The sequence below is a fragment of the Oncorhynchus masou genome, chromosome 19, assembly GCF_036934945.1.
Source record: "Oncorhynchus masou masou isolate Uvic2021 chromosome 19, UVic_Omas_1.1, whole genome shotgun sequence".
Classification (NCBI taxonomy): domain Eukaryota; kingdom Metazoa; phylum Chordata; class Actinopteri; order Salmoniformes; family Salmonidae; genus Oncorhynchus; species Oncorhynchus masou.
Genome location: NC_088230.1, coordinates 17,009,398 through 17,021,263, shown reverse-complemented (window position 1 = coordinate 17,021,263; position 11,866 = coordinate 17,009,398). Strand labels below are relative to the sequence as shown.

The 11,866-nt window shown below is 46.6% G+C and overlaps 1 protein-coding gene across 1 annotated transcript; it reads left to right on the top strand.

Annotated features, from left to right (window-relative positions):
• Positions 1–310: 310 nt before the first annotated feature.
• On the top strand, positions 311–6,881 carry LOC135505892 (G patch domain-containing protein 2-like). The gene is given in 11 exon segments (XM_064925101.1): positions 311–498; positions 1,032–1,275; positions 1,474–2,015; positions 2,234–2,298; positions 3,405–3,461; positions 3,464–3,580; positions 3,829–3,949; positions 4,090–4,129; positions 4,252–4,316; positions 4,448–4,536; positions 5,146–6,881. Coding segments are annotated over 11 exon segments (1,560 nt in total). The 5' UTR covers positions 311–448; the 3' UTR covers positions 5,316–6,881.
• Positions 6,882–11,866: the final 4,985 nt, after the last annotated feature.

The following is an 11,866-nucleotide window of genomic DNA, read 5'->3' as shown; positions in this document are numbered from 1 at the left end:
TTGGGAAGGAGTGAAGAGTTTGGAAGAAAAGAGCAAAGCCTAGGTCAAATCTTAGATTGTTCCTATTCTTATCACTGTGGCTTGTTGTAAACCAGACCCACACCAAGTCTCTACATTTCTGTTATGTGACAATATTTGAAGATTGCTGTCCAACAATGATCCCCAACCAAACATATTTTGCAATTTTGTCAAGAATGAATAGCCTAATGTTGCCTCTGTTGTACAAAGCATGTACTTCCACAAAATTGCTGGAGAGACACTTTAGTCCAGTAGGTGGCCGTAATGCACCATTAATGTTGGTAGCCAACCACAACAACACCACAGAAGAAAAAGTGTTTCTTCTGGGTTTTCGCAGATTTGTTAGGCGAGCTTTGTAAAAATGGTTACTCCCTTATTTAGACGTGTTCCCGTCATTTTTGATTAAAAGTAACAGGCTTTGGGGGCTTTAATGTCAGGTGCAACTAATTTAAAGACCTTTAGTAAAGCGGGAACCAGCTGGTAAGTGATTTCTGAGAAAATTGCTAGCTAGCCATCCGATTAGCCTAGCTAGTTACCTGATTGGACAGCTGCTTATATTTTGAAGACATTACAACGTTAATCGGCTACCTAGTTATCAGATGTTTACATTTTGACAGCAAAATGGGCCACTAACGTTAGCTAATAAATAGTGTGTCAGCTAACTAGCTTGTTTTTCTTTTTTGTTTTAGCCAACTATGCTAGCTAGCTTTTAAATGTAGGGCAGATCTCCATGGATTGGATTAACACATTGGCAGTGCCTGGGTCGTTTAGCCCAAGCTCTGCATGGAAGTTCATCCAACATTTCGCTGCAGTTAATACTTACCTAAGCAATAGCTAGCTGGCGTTAAGATGGTATGTACACAGATACTACTATTAGATTGATGCCAGGTCTTATACTCGTGCCAGGGGACAGTTTCCCAAACACACACGATTTGGGCTATACACACACAAATTCATATATTCTTCACTGTCTGTACCACACACACTCACACCTCCTTTCTCTCCTTCCCCAGGCACTTTAGCCGGACGATGGACGAGCTGGTCCATGACCTGGTGTCGGCGCTGGAGGAGAGCTCGGAGCAGGCGGCGCGGGGGGGTTTTGGGGATGGGGGGGACCACGCACTGGCTGTGGGCTGCCTGCTGAAGAGACAGGCCCGGAAACGCCGTGGGAGGAAGAGACGCTCTGACAATCCCCACCCGCCCTGGGAGACTGGCCACCTCAGTGAGGGCTCCGAGTCAAGCCTGGACGAACACAAGGTGGGGAGGTGGTCTCGGACGGTCCAGGTCCTCAATGAACCTCGCATATCTTATTGTAATTGTAAAGGAACAGTACCTTGGTAACTGTACAGTAAGAAGATTCCTTAAGAGCACAGATACTGTCCGTTTAACTGTCTAAACATGTGTTGTAACTGTTTGTCTTAATCTATTTCTCTTCCCTCGCTCCCTTCCTGTCAGGACTACCGTGCCACCACAGGCAGCGTTGCCAGCAGTAACAGCCACCCCCGTGACAACAGCGACTCTGACGAGCAGCTAGGGCCAAAGCGCCGTACCCCTCTGAACCCTGACACAGGACGTGGCAAGCGCCCCCTCTGGCAGGAGGACCTTGGAGGAGTGGGGAGCGTGGAGGGGTCCCGCAGTTTGAGACGCCGCCGCAAGGTCAAACGCATGGCCGTCGATCCCCCTCTGGAGGCAGTGACCTCCAATAGCACCACACCCATGCTTGGTCCCCCGCCTGTCCCCAAGCCCCACGGAGGGAGCAGGATCCCTGGGGTGAGTGCAGCTGAGGGCATGGCGGGGATGGAGCTCACTGGTGGCGGAGTTGGAGGGAAGTGCAGGGTGAAGAAGAGGAAACTGGCAGCCCACAGACTCGGGTTGGAGGCGACTGATGAGGGCGTATTGGTGGAGCGTGGGGACGCCATTATGCGGCAGGCGGGGCCCAAGGACAAGATGGAGTTTGAGGAGCAGAAGGGCTCGGACGAGGACATGAGTGACAGGTGGTTAGTGTTTCCCTGCTCCTTTGTGTATGCCTATACGTTCACAGGTATGCTCACCTGGTTGGAAGCAGGGTTTAGAAGGCTTGTTTAAAGTCTCCTACCTCCGAGGTTTCGCTGTGTGATGGACACTGAAAATTGACTTTCCCCTTCTTTTCCCATCTCTCCTTACACTCCCATCTTTTATCCTTTTATTGCTTTCTTTCTATCTCTCTTTTTATTAGTGAGACCAGCAGTGTGAGCAACAGTAGTGAAGGTGGACTGTACACCAATGATGAGGGGAGGCAAGGTAACCATCTATTTGACCAAATCTTGTCATTTACAGGGACTGGTGGAAGAAGGGGTGCGGCTGCACCCACTGGTCTACCACACCTTTCAACTTGAGTTTCATCATTAACTGAAATGTGGACAGTGACTGTAGGCCTATAACCTCTCATATGTAGACTTATGTCAACTGAACTCGTGCAGAATTAAGTATTTCTTTCAGTGCAATGATGCATGTAATGTTAGTTTTGTCTCTGGAACAGAAACTTTGAAATATGACATCTTTCAGCATCTCTTGAGCGAATGCAAGTGGCCTGATACGTTATATGCAATTGACACTTCATAAAAGCAGACCGTATTAAAATCACAACATTATGCATCCAAGACGAGCGGAAATCTAATTTTAAACATGTCCGATCGTTGTACAGCCTTCAGCAAGGGAAGAATCATGACATTGTGTTAGAGCTTTTCTCCCATTCCCTGCATGTCTCATGCTGTGGGAAGCAGTAATGGATCAGACAACTTTACCGACGTCAACTATATTATTGATGCATTCATTCTATCAATTTGTAACATTTATTGTTGTGAGTACTGATTTTTATAGGTCAGCGAGTTATGACCGAAGACCAGATGCATGTATCTAATTATAAACAAGTTGACTAACAAATATCCTTTCAAATATCTGAAATTTATAAGCAGAAACACATTTTATATTAGGCTTTTAAAAAAACATTTCCCGCACCCACTAGGGGAAAGGAAAGGGGGATACCTAGTCAGTTGTGCAACTGAAATGTCTTCCCGCATTTAACCCAACCCCCCTGAATCAGAGGTGTGGGGGGCTGTCTTAATCGACATCCACGTCTTCGGTGCCCGGGGAACATTGGTTTAACTGCCTTGCTCTGGGGCAGAACGGCAGATTTTTACCTTGTCAACTCTGGGATTCGGTTACTGTCCCAACACTCTAACCACTGGGTTAACTTCCACTATGTATGTAATTTATAGCAGTGTTATCAACAAGAATAAAACATGTCTTATAAAAGGTTAGTCCAAAATCTAAATAAGTAAATGTTTTGTATGGAACCTTTTTTCTCAGCCCTGACCTTTAACCTCTGCCCCCTCCCATTCTCCCAGGTGATGATGAGCAGAGTGACTGGTTCTGTGAGGGGGAGCCAGGGGGGGCGTGTGGGGTGGCGGGGTGATTCCCTGGTGGGAGAGGGAGGCAGGGGAGGAACTGGACCTGGCTGACCCTGTCTTCAACAGCATCCTCACCGGATCCTTCCCCATCATGAGCCCCAGGGCACAGAGAGGTCTGGGTCCAGCTACCTCTCTGTTTATATATCTGCCTGTTTGTTTGAATCTCTGGGCCCAGTCCTGCTTCTCTCTCTTTTTCTCTGCATGATTGTAGAATTTGTTTTATACAACGAGTTGTGATCTGTCATATGGCCAGTAGGGGGCATTTCCTGCACAGGGTTTATCATTTAGCTTCTACAGCTGCCATAGTGTTTCTCCTATTCCAGTCTATGATGTGTGCGCTCTGCTGCCTCTCCTGTGTCAGGGTTCCAGGCCAGGCTGAGCCGGCTTCATGGGGGGCCCCAGGGCCAGGCTTCTCAAGGCAGCCCAGGACAAACCTTCAACGAGCGACTAGGACGACACCACCAGGACCCCCACTCACACGAGTCAGTCTCCCTTACCTCCCTCGCAGTCACCCGACTTGTAGAATATCTGTCTATACATTTAATTTTTCCCTCATTCTGTATTTTTCTCTATTTGAATTGACTGTGTGCAAATAAACTTGACAAATCTGTGTCCTCCACAGCCCATGGTTTAGTCCGGGATCTAGAAGAGAACATGGACAGGTAAGACATGTTTATCACTTAGCTGCACTTTCAGAACAGTACTGGGTATTATACATTTGTGGTTGATAATGCCCAGATGCAGTTTACATTTGCTAATGGCTTTTCATTTGTTCTCTCTCTAGATGCACTGGGACTCACGGTCAGACAGAGGCCATCGGAGGAGCTGCTCAGTAAAGACGGCCAGCAGGTACAGGAGGAATGGTCCAATCAGCGAAGGATGTAGCAGACATGTGATACAGTTGTTCCATCCACAACAGCACATTGTTTCTAGAATGTTGCCAACAGATGGATGCTTACTTCCTGGTTGTGGTTCTGCAGGCAGACGAGTGGTCACCTGGGGTCTCTGTGTACGGGGGATGTCAAGAGGAGACGCAAAGCAGCACCCCTTGGCTTACCTCCTCCCACAGGTAAACTCTTTGACACACCACTGTACTGACACACTCCTGACTCACCCATCCATCCCCTGTTAAATCCATCATTGGCTCTCAACCCTCTTCTCTAATCTGGATTGGACAGCAGTCAGTTGGCAGGCTCTGCAGTCACAGAGAGATACCAGATTAACCCTAAGACAATGGCGGCTGTGTATCCCAAACCACACCTGCTCCCCTCCCACCCTTCACCTCTACCTCTTAAGTAGTGTGTTTGATGAGAATGAGGAATTAAAGGGTTAATGGGTCATAAGCAGGTACCCATCTTGGTTCCAGGAAGAGGATATGAAGGTATTTACCAATGGTATTTACTGCCCTCATCTCTCCTTGCTACATAAGAGCAAAGGGAAAGGAAGAGAGCCGTCTATTGTGACCCAGTCATTGTAGAGCAGGCCGGTGCTAAATCATTAGGTTGGAGTGGTAGAGGTCAGGGGTTAAATACTGTAGCTTCGTCGGCCCATTGAGCCAAATCAATAAGCCATCATCAAGATCATCTGCTCGTATCTCTTTCCGTCTCCCCTTCCTTCTCGTGTCTCTTTTTCTCTGTTGTAACTCTGTGTTCCTGTTCTTTTATCTGTCCTTCTCTAGGTTTGGTAGGTGAGAGTGCGGGGCCCATCCCAGAGACCAACATGGGCAACCGGATGCTGCAGAGTATGGGCTGGAGCCCCGGCATGGGCCTGGGTCCGGAGGGCAGGGGCATCACCGAGCCCGTTCGGGCCACACAGAGACCCAAGGGAGCGGGTCTGGGTTTTAAATGAGCCTCAGGCTTTAGGCCCCAACTGAACAGGCCAGTAGGCCTCGATGGAGATGGACCCTGCCGAGAGCAGGGAGGACTGTGGTCAACTCTCTCTGGGAAAGAAACTCTGATGGAGCAGCAGAGCTGGATGAAGGAACGGATGCAAGTCTGCAAGAACAGTTTTAACTAATAGGAAGACCGAAAGGATCATCTGAGGTGGGAACCCCAACGCTCCATGCACTTCCACTCTTAACCAGGGCCGAAACTCATAAGGGAAGTTTTGACCCTGGTTAGGGGAAGTGCATGGAGCGTTTGGGTTCCCACCTCAGATTTGTAGTTGGGATGTCCAATGTTTCTACCAGGGAAAAGGGAAGGAATGGAAAAAAGACCCAGGCGTTGTTGAGTTTGATTGTATGAGACTAGCCAGGTTGTGTAGTTGGACTGTGTGTACTGCACAGCACACTAAATGGCTCAGTTTCACAAGAATAGAATTTCTCTTCAATCAATGGTTGTTCTGATATTGCACAGTATGACAAAAATATATATTTTAGGTGAATATCACTGTACGCATCAAAATAATGTGTGTGGTGGAAGTTTATATTTGATTTTAAATGTTTTGCGACACTACATTGATGTTATTCCAGGGTAATTATAATGGAATATCATTATTCCTGTGGCTTAGTACAAAAATGTGATGGCTGAAGTGTTAGCAAAGTACTGCATTAGGTTAAGGTAATTACAATTATACTACTTGTAGTTTCTCTGGTATAACGCTAATGTAATGTAACTGGCAAATGTTTTTTTAAATTGGTCTATATGGTTCCTTTTGGGATATTGGGCAGTTATATTTGATTGTCGATGACGGTTATTGGTTAAAAAAATTTAAGATGCCAATTTTCTCCTCTGCTCCTGACTGCATGTGCTCCCATAGAAACAGAATGAATCGGACGGGCATTTCCATTCAAGTCAATGGTGGCATAAAGGGTTGACTGGCTAGCATTGCAAGTGTACCCGTAGGAGCAAAGTAGGAAGTGTACCCATCAATTTGTGGTGCGATTTGTTTTGATTCAACTCAACCGATTACAAAGAAATGCATTCCATTAGCCACATCAGTTAACATAAATTCAAGTCAAATTGCCAGGGTTAGAGGTTCCCAAACTCGGCTCTGCCCCCCCAAACCCCCGGGAGCCCATTTAGGTTTTGCCCTAGCACTACACAGCTGTTTCAAACAAACAACTCATCATTATGCTTTTCTTTTACGGTTATGACATTTATTTTGTTTTCATGATGGTGTTCATCCATAACCGGCGGTTATATGGTAATTGTGCCAGCGTAAAGATGGTATTCCTGAGGGAATAATTCAGGAAATGAATCTTGAAATAAAATCATTGTATGTATGGTATTGAAGTAGAATGTTCAACCCTGAACACTCCAGAATAGTGTTTATTTGATTAAAAAGGCAGTGTAGTTAACTTGATTTCCTGTTTTTTTGTTTTATGACATTGAATTAACACTTGGAAATTGTGAAAATGATCATATTGCCCCTTTTTGTGTAAGAGCTGTTTGAAAAATAATTCCAGGAATTTCAGCCTGTTCAAGTGGTGTGGAGTTATTGGACAAGATCACGACTTTACAATCTGATCTGATTATTCTGACCAGTCATCTTTGCGTGCCTATCCTACTTTGAAGGGATTAGCGGGGTCGGCTCTGGCCAAGACGATCCTATCCACCAATCAGGGCTGTTGGGTGATCAGACTGAGCATTTCAATGGCAAAAGGAGGCGTAGTTATTTTGCATTAAATAAATACACTGTTTTATTAGACATACAGTGATAATTTAAACGTAACATTAAAAAGACTGCATGGGGGGCTTTAAAAAGAAGCCAAACAAAATTCTGTTTTCCAATCATGCTGTACTTGCTATGTATGTGTAGCAACCATCTCATGGCAATGTCTTTACAATAATAAAGGTACAGTACAACGTAACATGTTTTATAAAGTGAAAAAATTATATTGGGTACACTTTACAGTCTTCTATTTACCTGGTAAATAACAACTGAAATAGGTTTGTTAAAAAAAGTGATACCGTTGCCAATGTAATGTTCATTAAACTTGAGGGCCTGAGTGAAACAATCCCCCTGGTATGAGCAGATTGTTTGTGGGTTCAGTTTGTCTTACCATGTCTCTCTTTCTTGCTCTCTCAAGCAAAAAGCAACAGAAAAATACTCCCTAAGGAAACGTCAAAATAAAAATATTTTAAAAAAACACGCTTCATAAATAGTACTCAAAGAACTCGATTGACATACACAACATGACCAAAAGTATGTGGACACCTGCTCGTCGAACATCTCATTCCAAAGTCATGGGTATTAATATGGAGTTGGTCCCTCCCTTTGCTGCTATAACAGCGTCCACTCTTCTGGGAAGACTTTCAGCTAGATGTTGGAACATTGCTGCGGGACTTGCTTACATTCAGCCACGAGCATTAGTTCGGTGAAGCACTGATGTTGGGTGATTAGGCCTGGCTTGCAGTCGGCGTTCCAGTTCATCCCAAAGGTGTTCGATGGGGTATGTGCAGGCCAGTCAAGTTCTTCCACACCAATCTCGACAAACCATTTGTGTATGGACCTGGCTTTGTGCACGGGGGCATTGTCATGCTGAAAGGAAAGGGCCTTCCCCAAACTGTTGCCACAAAGTTGGAACCACAGCATTGTCTAGAATGTCATTGTATGCTGTAGGGTTAAGATTTCCCTTCACTGGAAGTAAGGGGCCCCGCACGAACCATGAAAAACAGCCCCAGACCATTCTTCTCCGCCAAAATTTACAGTTGACACTATGCATTTGGGCAGGTAGCATTCTCCTCACATCCACCAAACCCAGATTTGTCCGTTGGACTGCCAGATGGTGAAGCGTGATTCATCACTCCAGAGAACGCGTTTCCACTTCTCCAGAGTCCAATGGCGGGGAGCTTTACGCCACTCCAGCAGATGCTTGGCATTGCGCTTGGTCATCTTAGGCTTGTTCGGCCATAGAAACCCATTTCATGAAGCTCCCGGTGAACAGTTATTGTGCTGACATTGCTTTCAGAGGCAGTTTGGAACTCGGTAGTGAGTGTTGCAAACAAGGACAGACGATTTTCAACACTCGGCGGTCCCGTTCTGTAAGTTTGTGTGGCCTACCAATTCGCGGTTGAGCCGTTGTTGTTCCTAGGCATTTCCACTTCACAATAACAGCACTTACAGTTGACCAGGGCAGCTCTAGTAAGGCAGAAATTTGAGGAACTGATTTGTTGGAAAGGTGGCATCCTATGATGGTGCCACTTTGAAAGTCACTGAGCTCGTCAGTAAGGCCATTCTACTGCCAATGTTTGTCTATGGACATTGCATGGCTGTGTGCTCGATTTTATCCACCTGTCAGCAACTGTGTGGCTGTAATAGCCGAATCCACTCATTTGAAGGGTTGTCCACATACTTTTGTATATGTAGTGCACTTGCATCAAACTCACATGCTGACAGAGAACCTCACTAAAACATGATGCTCTTGCCTCTCTCTTTCCCTTCCTCTCCCTCCCCTTCGCAAGGCTGCTACAGCGATCCCTGTATCTATGGCAAATGCAGAAGAGCTGTGTCCTCTACTTCCTCTCTATCCTCTTCCCCTATCACACACACACACACTCAGGACTGAGTGGGGTACGTGAACTCAGCGCTGGTCCAGAGGAGAGGAGAGAAAAGTCTGTGCTGCTGCATCGCTGAGCCACAGAGAGGAGAGGAAGGAAGAGAGCTGGGTAGAGCTGAAGGCACAGAGAGGAGAGGAAGGAAGAGAGCTGGGTAGAGCTGAAGGCACAGAGAGGAGAGGAAGGAAGAGAGCTGGGTAGAGCTGTAGGCGTTTGTCCTTGAGACTGACTGACTGCAGCTGGTTGCAGGGCTCTGGAGGAAACAGGGAGAGTGAGTACTGAGTCGGACGGGGCAGGGGCTGGATGGGATGTTGAAATATGTTGTTGTGGGGTATTTAGACTGGGGGCATTTAGAGGGTATTTGAAAGTGTGTATCTAGAGTGGGGTATTTTGACCAGGGCAGTTGACTAGAGGGCATTTGGGCTGGGATAGAAATGTTTGTGTGAGTGTGTGTGTGTGTTTCCTTTGTCCAGGTGGGAGAGGTCTGTCCTGTACTCAGGTATACCCACCTAACTTAGGTTTCTATCGGCTTCCTGCTCTCCCAAAACAGTGTGTGCCACTACCCTCAGTTAGTTTTGAGAATAGCTATCTTATTGCATTCCTCAATCTTCCGCCTGCATTCTAAGGTCAAGTTGGTCAGTGATGAGTTGTTCTCTGTCATTTTTCCAATACATGTTCATCCTTCATTCCATTTCGCATGGGTTAAGTAAACATTTCTTTACAGAGCTTTACTCTCCCCATCCCTCCATCCCTCTACTGCCTCCCTTTCTCTAGTGTTGACAGATCGATAGTTATACATCTATAATTGGAAGACATCAGTTATGGCGGTCCTCCAAAGCCAGTCATTATCGTGTGTAATCTTGGAGTGGTGTTCCTGGCGTAGCTGAGACCCACTGGTCTGGCTGATTGGCTGCTGCTCAACCGATCCACCTTTATAGGAGAGAGAGGGAGAGGGAGGGGGTGGGGAGAGGTAGAGGGCATAGAGAGAGGGACAGGTATGTGCAAAGGAGGAGAAGTAGGAGGGACAGGAGAGGGGAGGGAGAGGAATTGGGGGAGAGAAGGAGAGGCAGAGAGAGGACAGGGGATAGACAGAACAAGAATGAGAATGAGGGAGAGAAAATGGAAGAAGGAGAATGGGTATAGGAACTGGAGAGAGTGAGAGAGAGGAAGAACAGAAGATAGGTGGGATGAAGTGGGAGGAAATTTGCACCTAAAAACCCTGTGTATTAAGTCGACTGCCAGACAGAGTAAGATTATACCACCTGTGGAGAGAGAGGTTAACTGTGAGGTGGTAGGCCAGGTAATCCGATCTTTAGAGTGTGTCTGCCTGTTTGTCTGCCTGCGTGCATGTGCGTGTGTGTGTGTGTGTGTGTGTGTGTGTGTGTGTGAGGTTCCTGCTGTCGTCAGCAGGTGTCTGAGTTTGAGACATCATGCTGAGAGGGTCAGGTGCTGACTAACAGTATTCCACCTGTGTAAGCACCACCCTGGTGGCTTCACACCTGAGATGTGCCCCGTGATAGGCCTGGGAAGCAGGTGTGTGTATACAGAAAACACCAGATATAAGGATGACAAAGAATACAACAGAGATAAGGTGTGAAGAGCCGTGGTGACCTTGGTGAATCTTCTCCCTCCCTCTTTTTGTTTTGTTTTCTCCATATCTCTGTTCATCATTTGAGGAGAGAGGTGAGCAGAAAAGAAAGAGAGATACAAAGAAAGAGAGAGGAAAGGAAGAGTATTAAGGATTAGGAAGGACAGGAAGACAGAGACAAAAATATATGTAATTTAGAGAGATATACTACATGACCAAAAGTATGTGGACACCTGGTTGTCAAACATCTCATTCCAAATTCATGGGCATTAATATGGAGTTGGTCCCCCCTTTGCTGCTATAACAGCCTCCACTCTTCTGGATAGGCTTTCCGCTAGATGTTGGAACATTGCTGCAGGGACTTGTTTCCATTCAGCCTCAAGTGCATTAGTTCGGTCGAGCACTGATGTTGGGCGATTAGGCCTGGCTCGCAGTCAGCGTTCCAATTCATCCCACAGGTGTTCGATGGATTTTGAGGTCAGGGCTCTGTGCAGGTCAGTCAAGTTCTTCCACACTGATCTCGACAAACCATTTCTGTATGGACCTCGCTTTGTGCTCGGGGGCATTGACATGCTAAACAGGAAGGGCCTTCCCCAAACTGTTGCCACAAAGTTGGAAGCACAGAATTGTCTAGAATGTCATTGTATGCTGTAGGGTTAAGATTTCCCTTCACTGGAACTAAGGGGCCTATCCCAAACCGTGAAAAACAGCCCCAGACCATTATTCCTCCTCCACCAAACTTCACAGTTGGCACTATGCATTTGGGCAGGTAGCATTCTCCTGGCATCCGCCAAACCCAGATTTGTCCGTAGGACTGCCAGATGGTGAAGCATGATTCATCACTCTGGAGAACGCGTTTCCACTGCACCAGAGTCCAATGGCGACGAGCTTTACACCACTCCAGCCGACACTTGGCATTGCACATGGTGATGTTAGGCTTGTGTGCGGCTGCTCGGCCATGGACACCCATTTCACAAAGCTCCCAACTAACAGATCTTGTGCTGACGTTGCTTCCAGAGGCAGTTCGGAACTCGGTAGTGAGTGTTGCAACGGAGGACAAACTATTTTTATGTGCGATGCATTTCAGCACTCGGCGGTCCTGTTCTGTGAGTTTGTGTGGTCTCACTTAGCAGCTGAGCTATTGTTGCTCATAGACGTTTCCACTTCCCAATAACAGCACTTACAGTTGACCGGGGCAGCTCTAGCAGGGCAGAAATTTAACAAACGTACTTGTTGGAAAGGTGTCGTCCTATGACGGTGCCACGTTGAAAGTCACTGAGCTGTTCGTTAAGGCCATTCTACTGCCAGTGTTT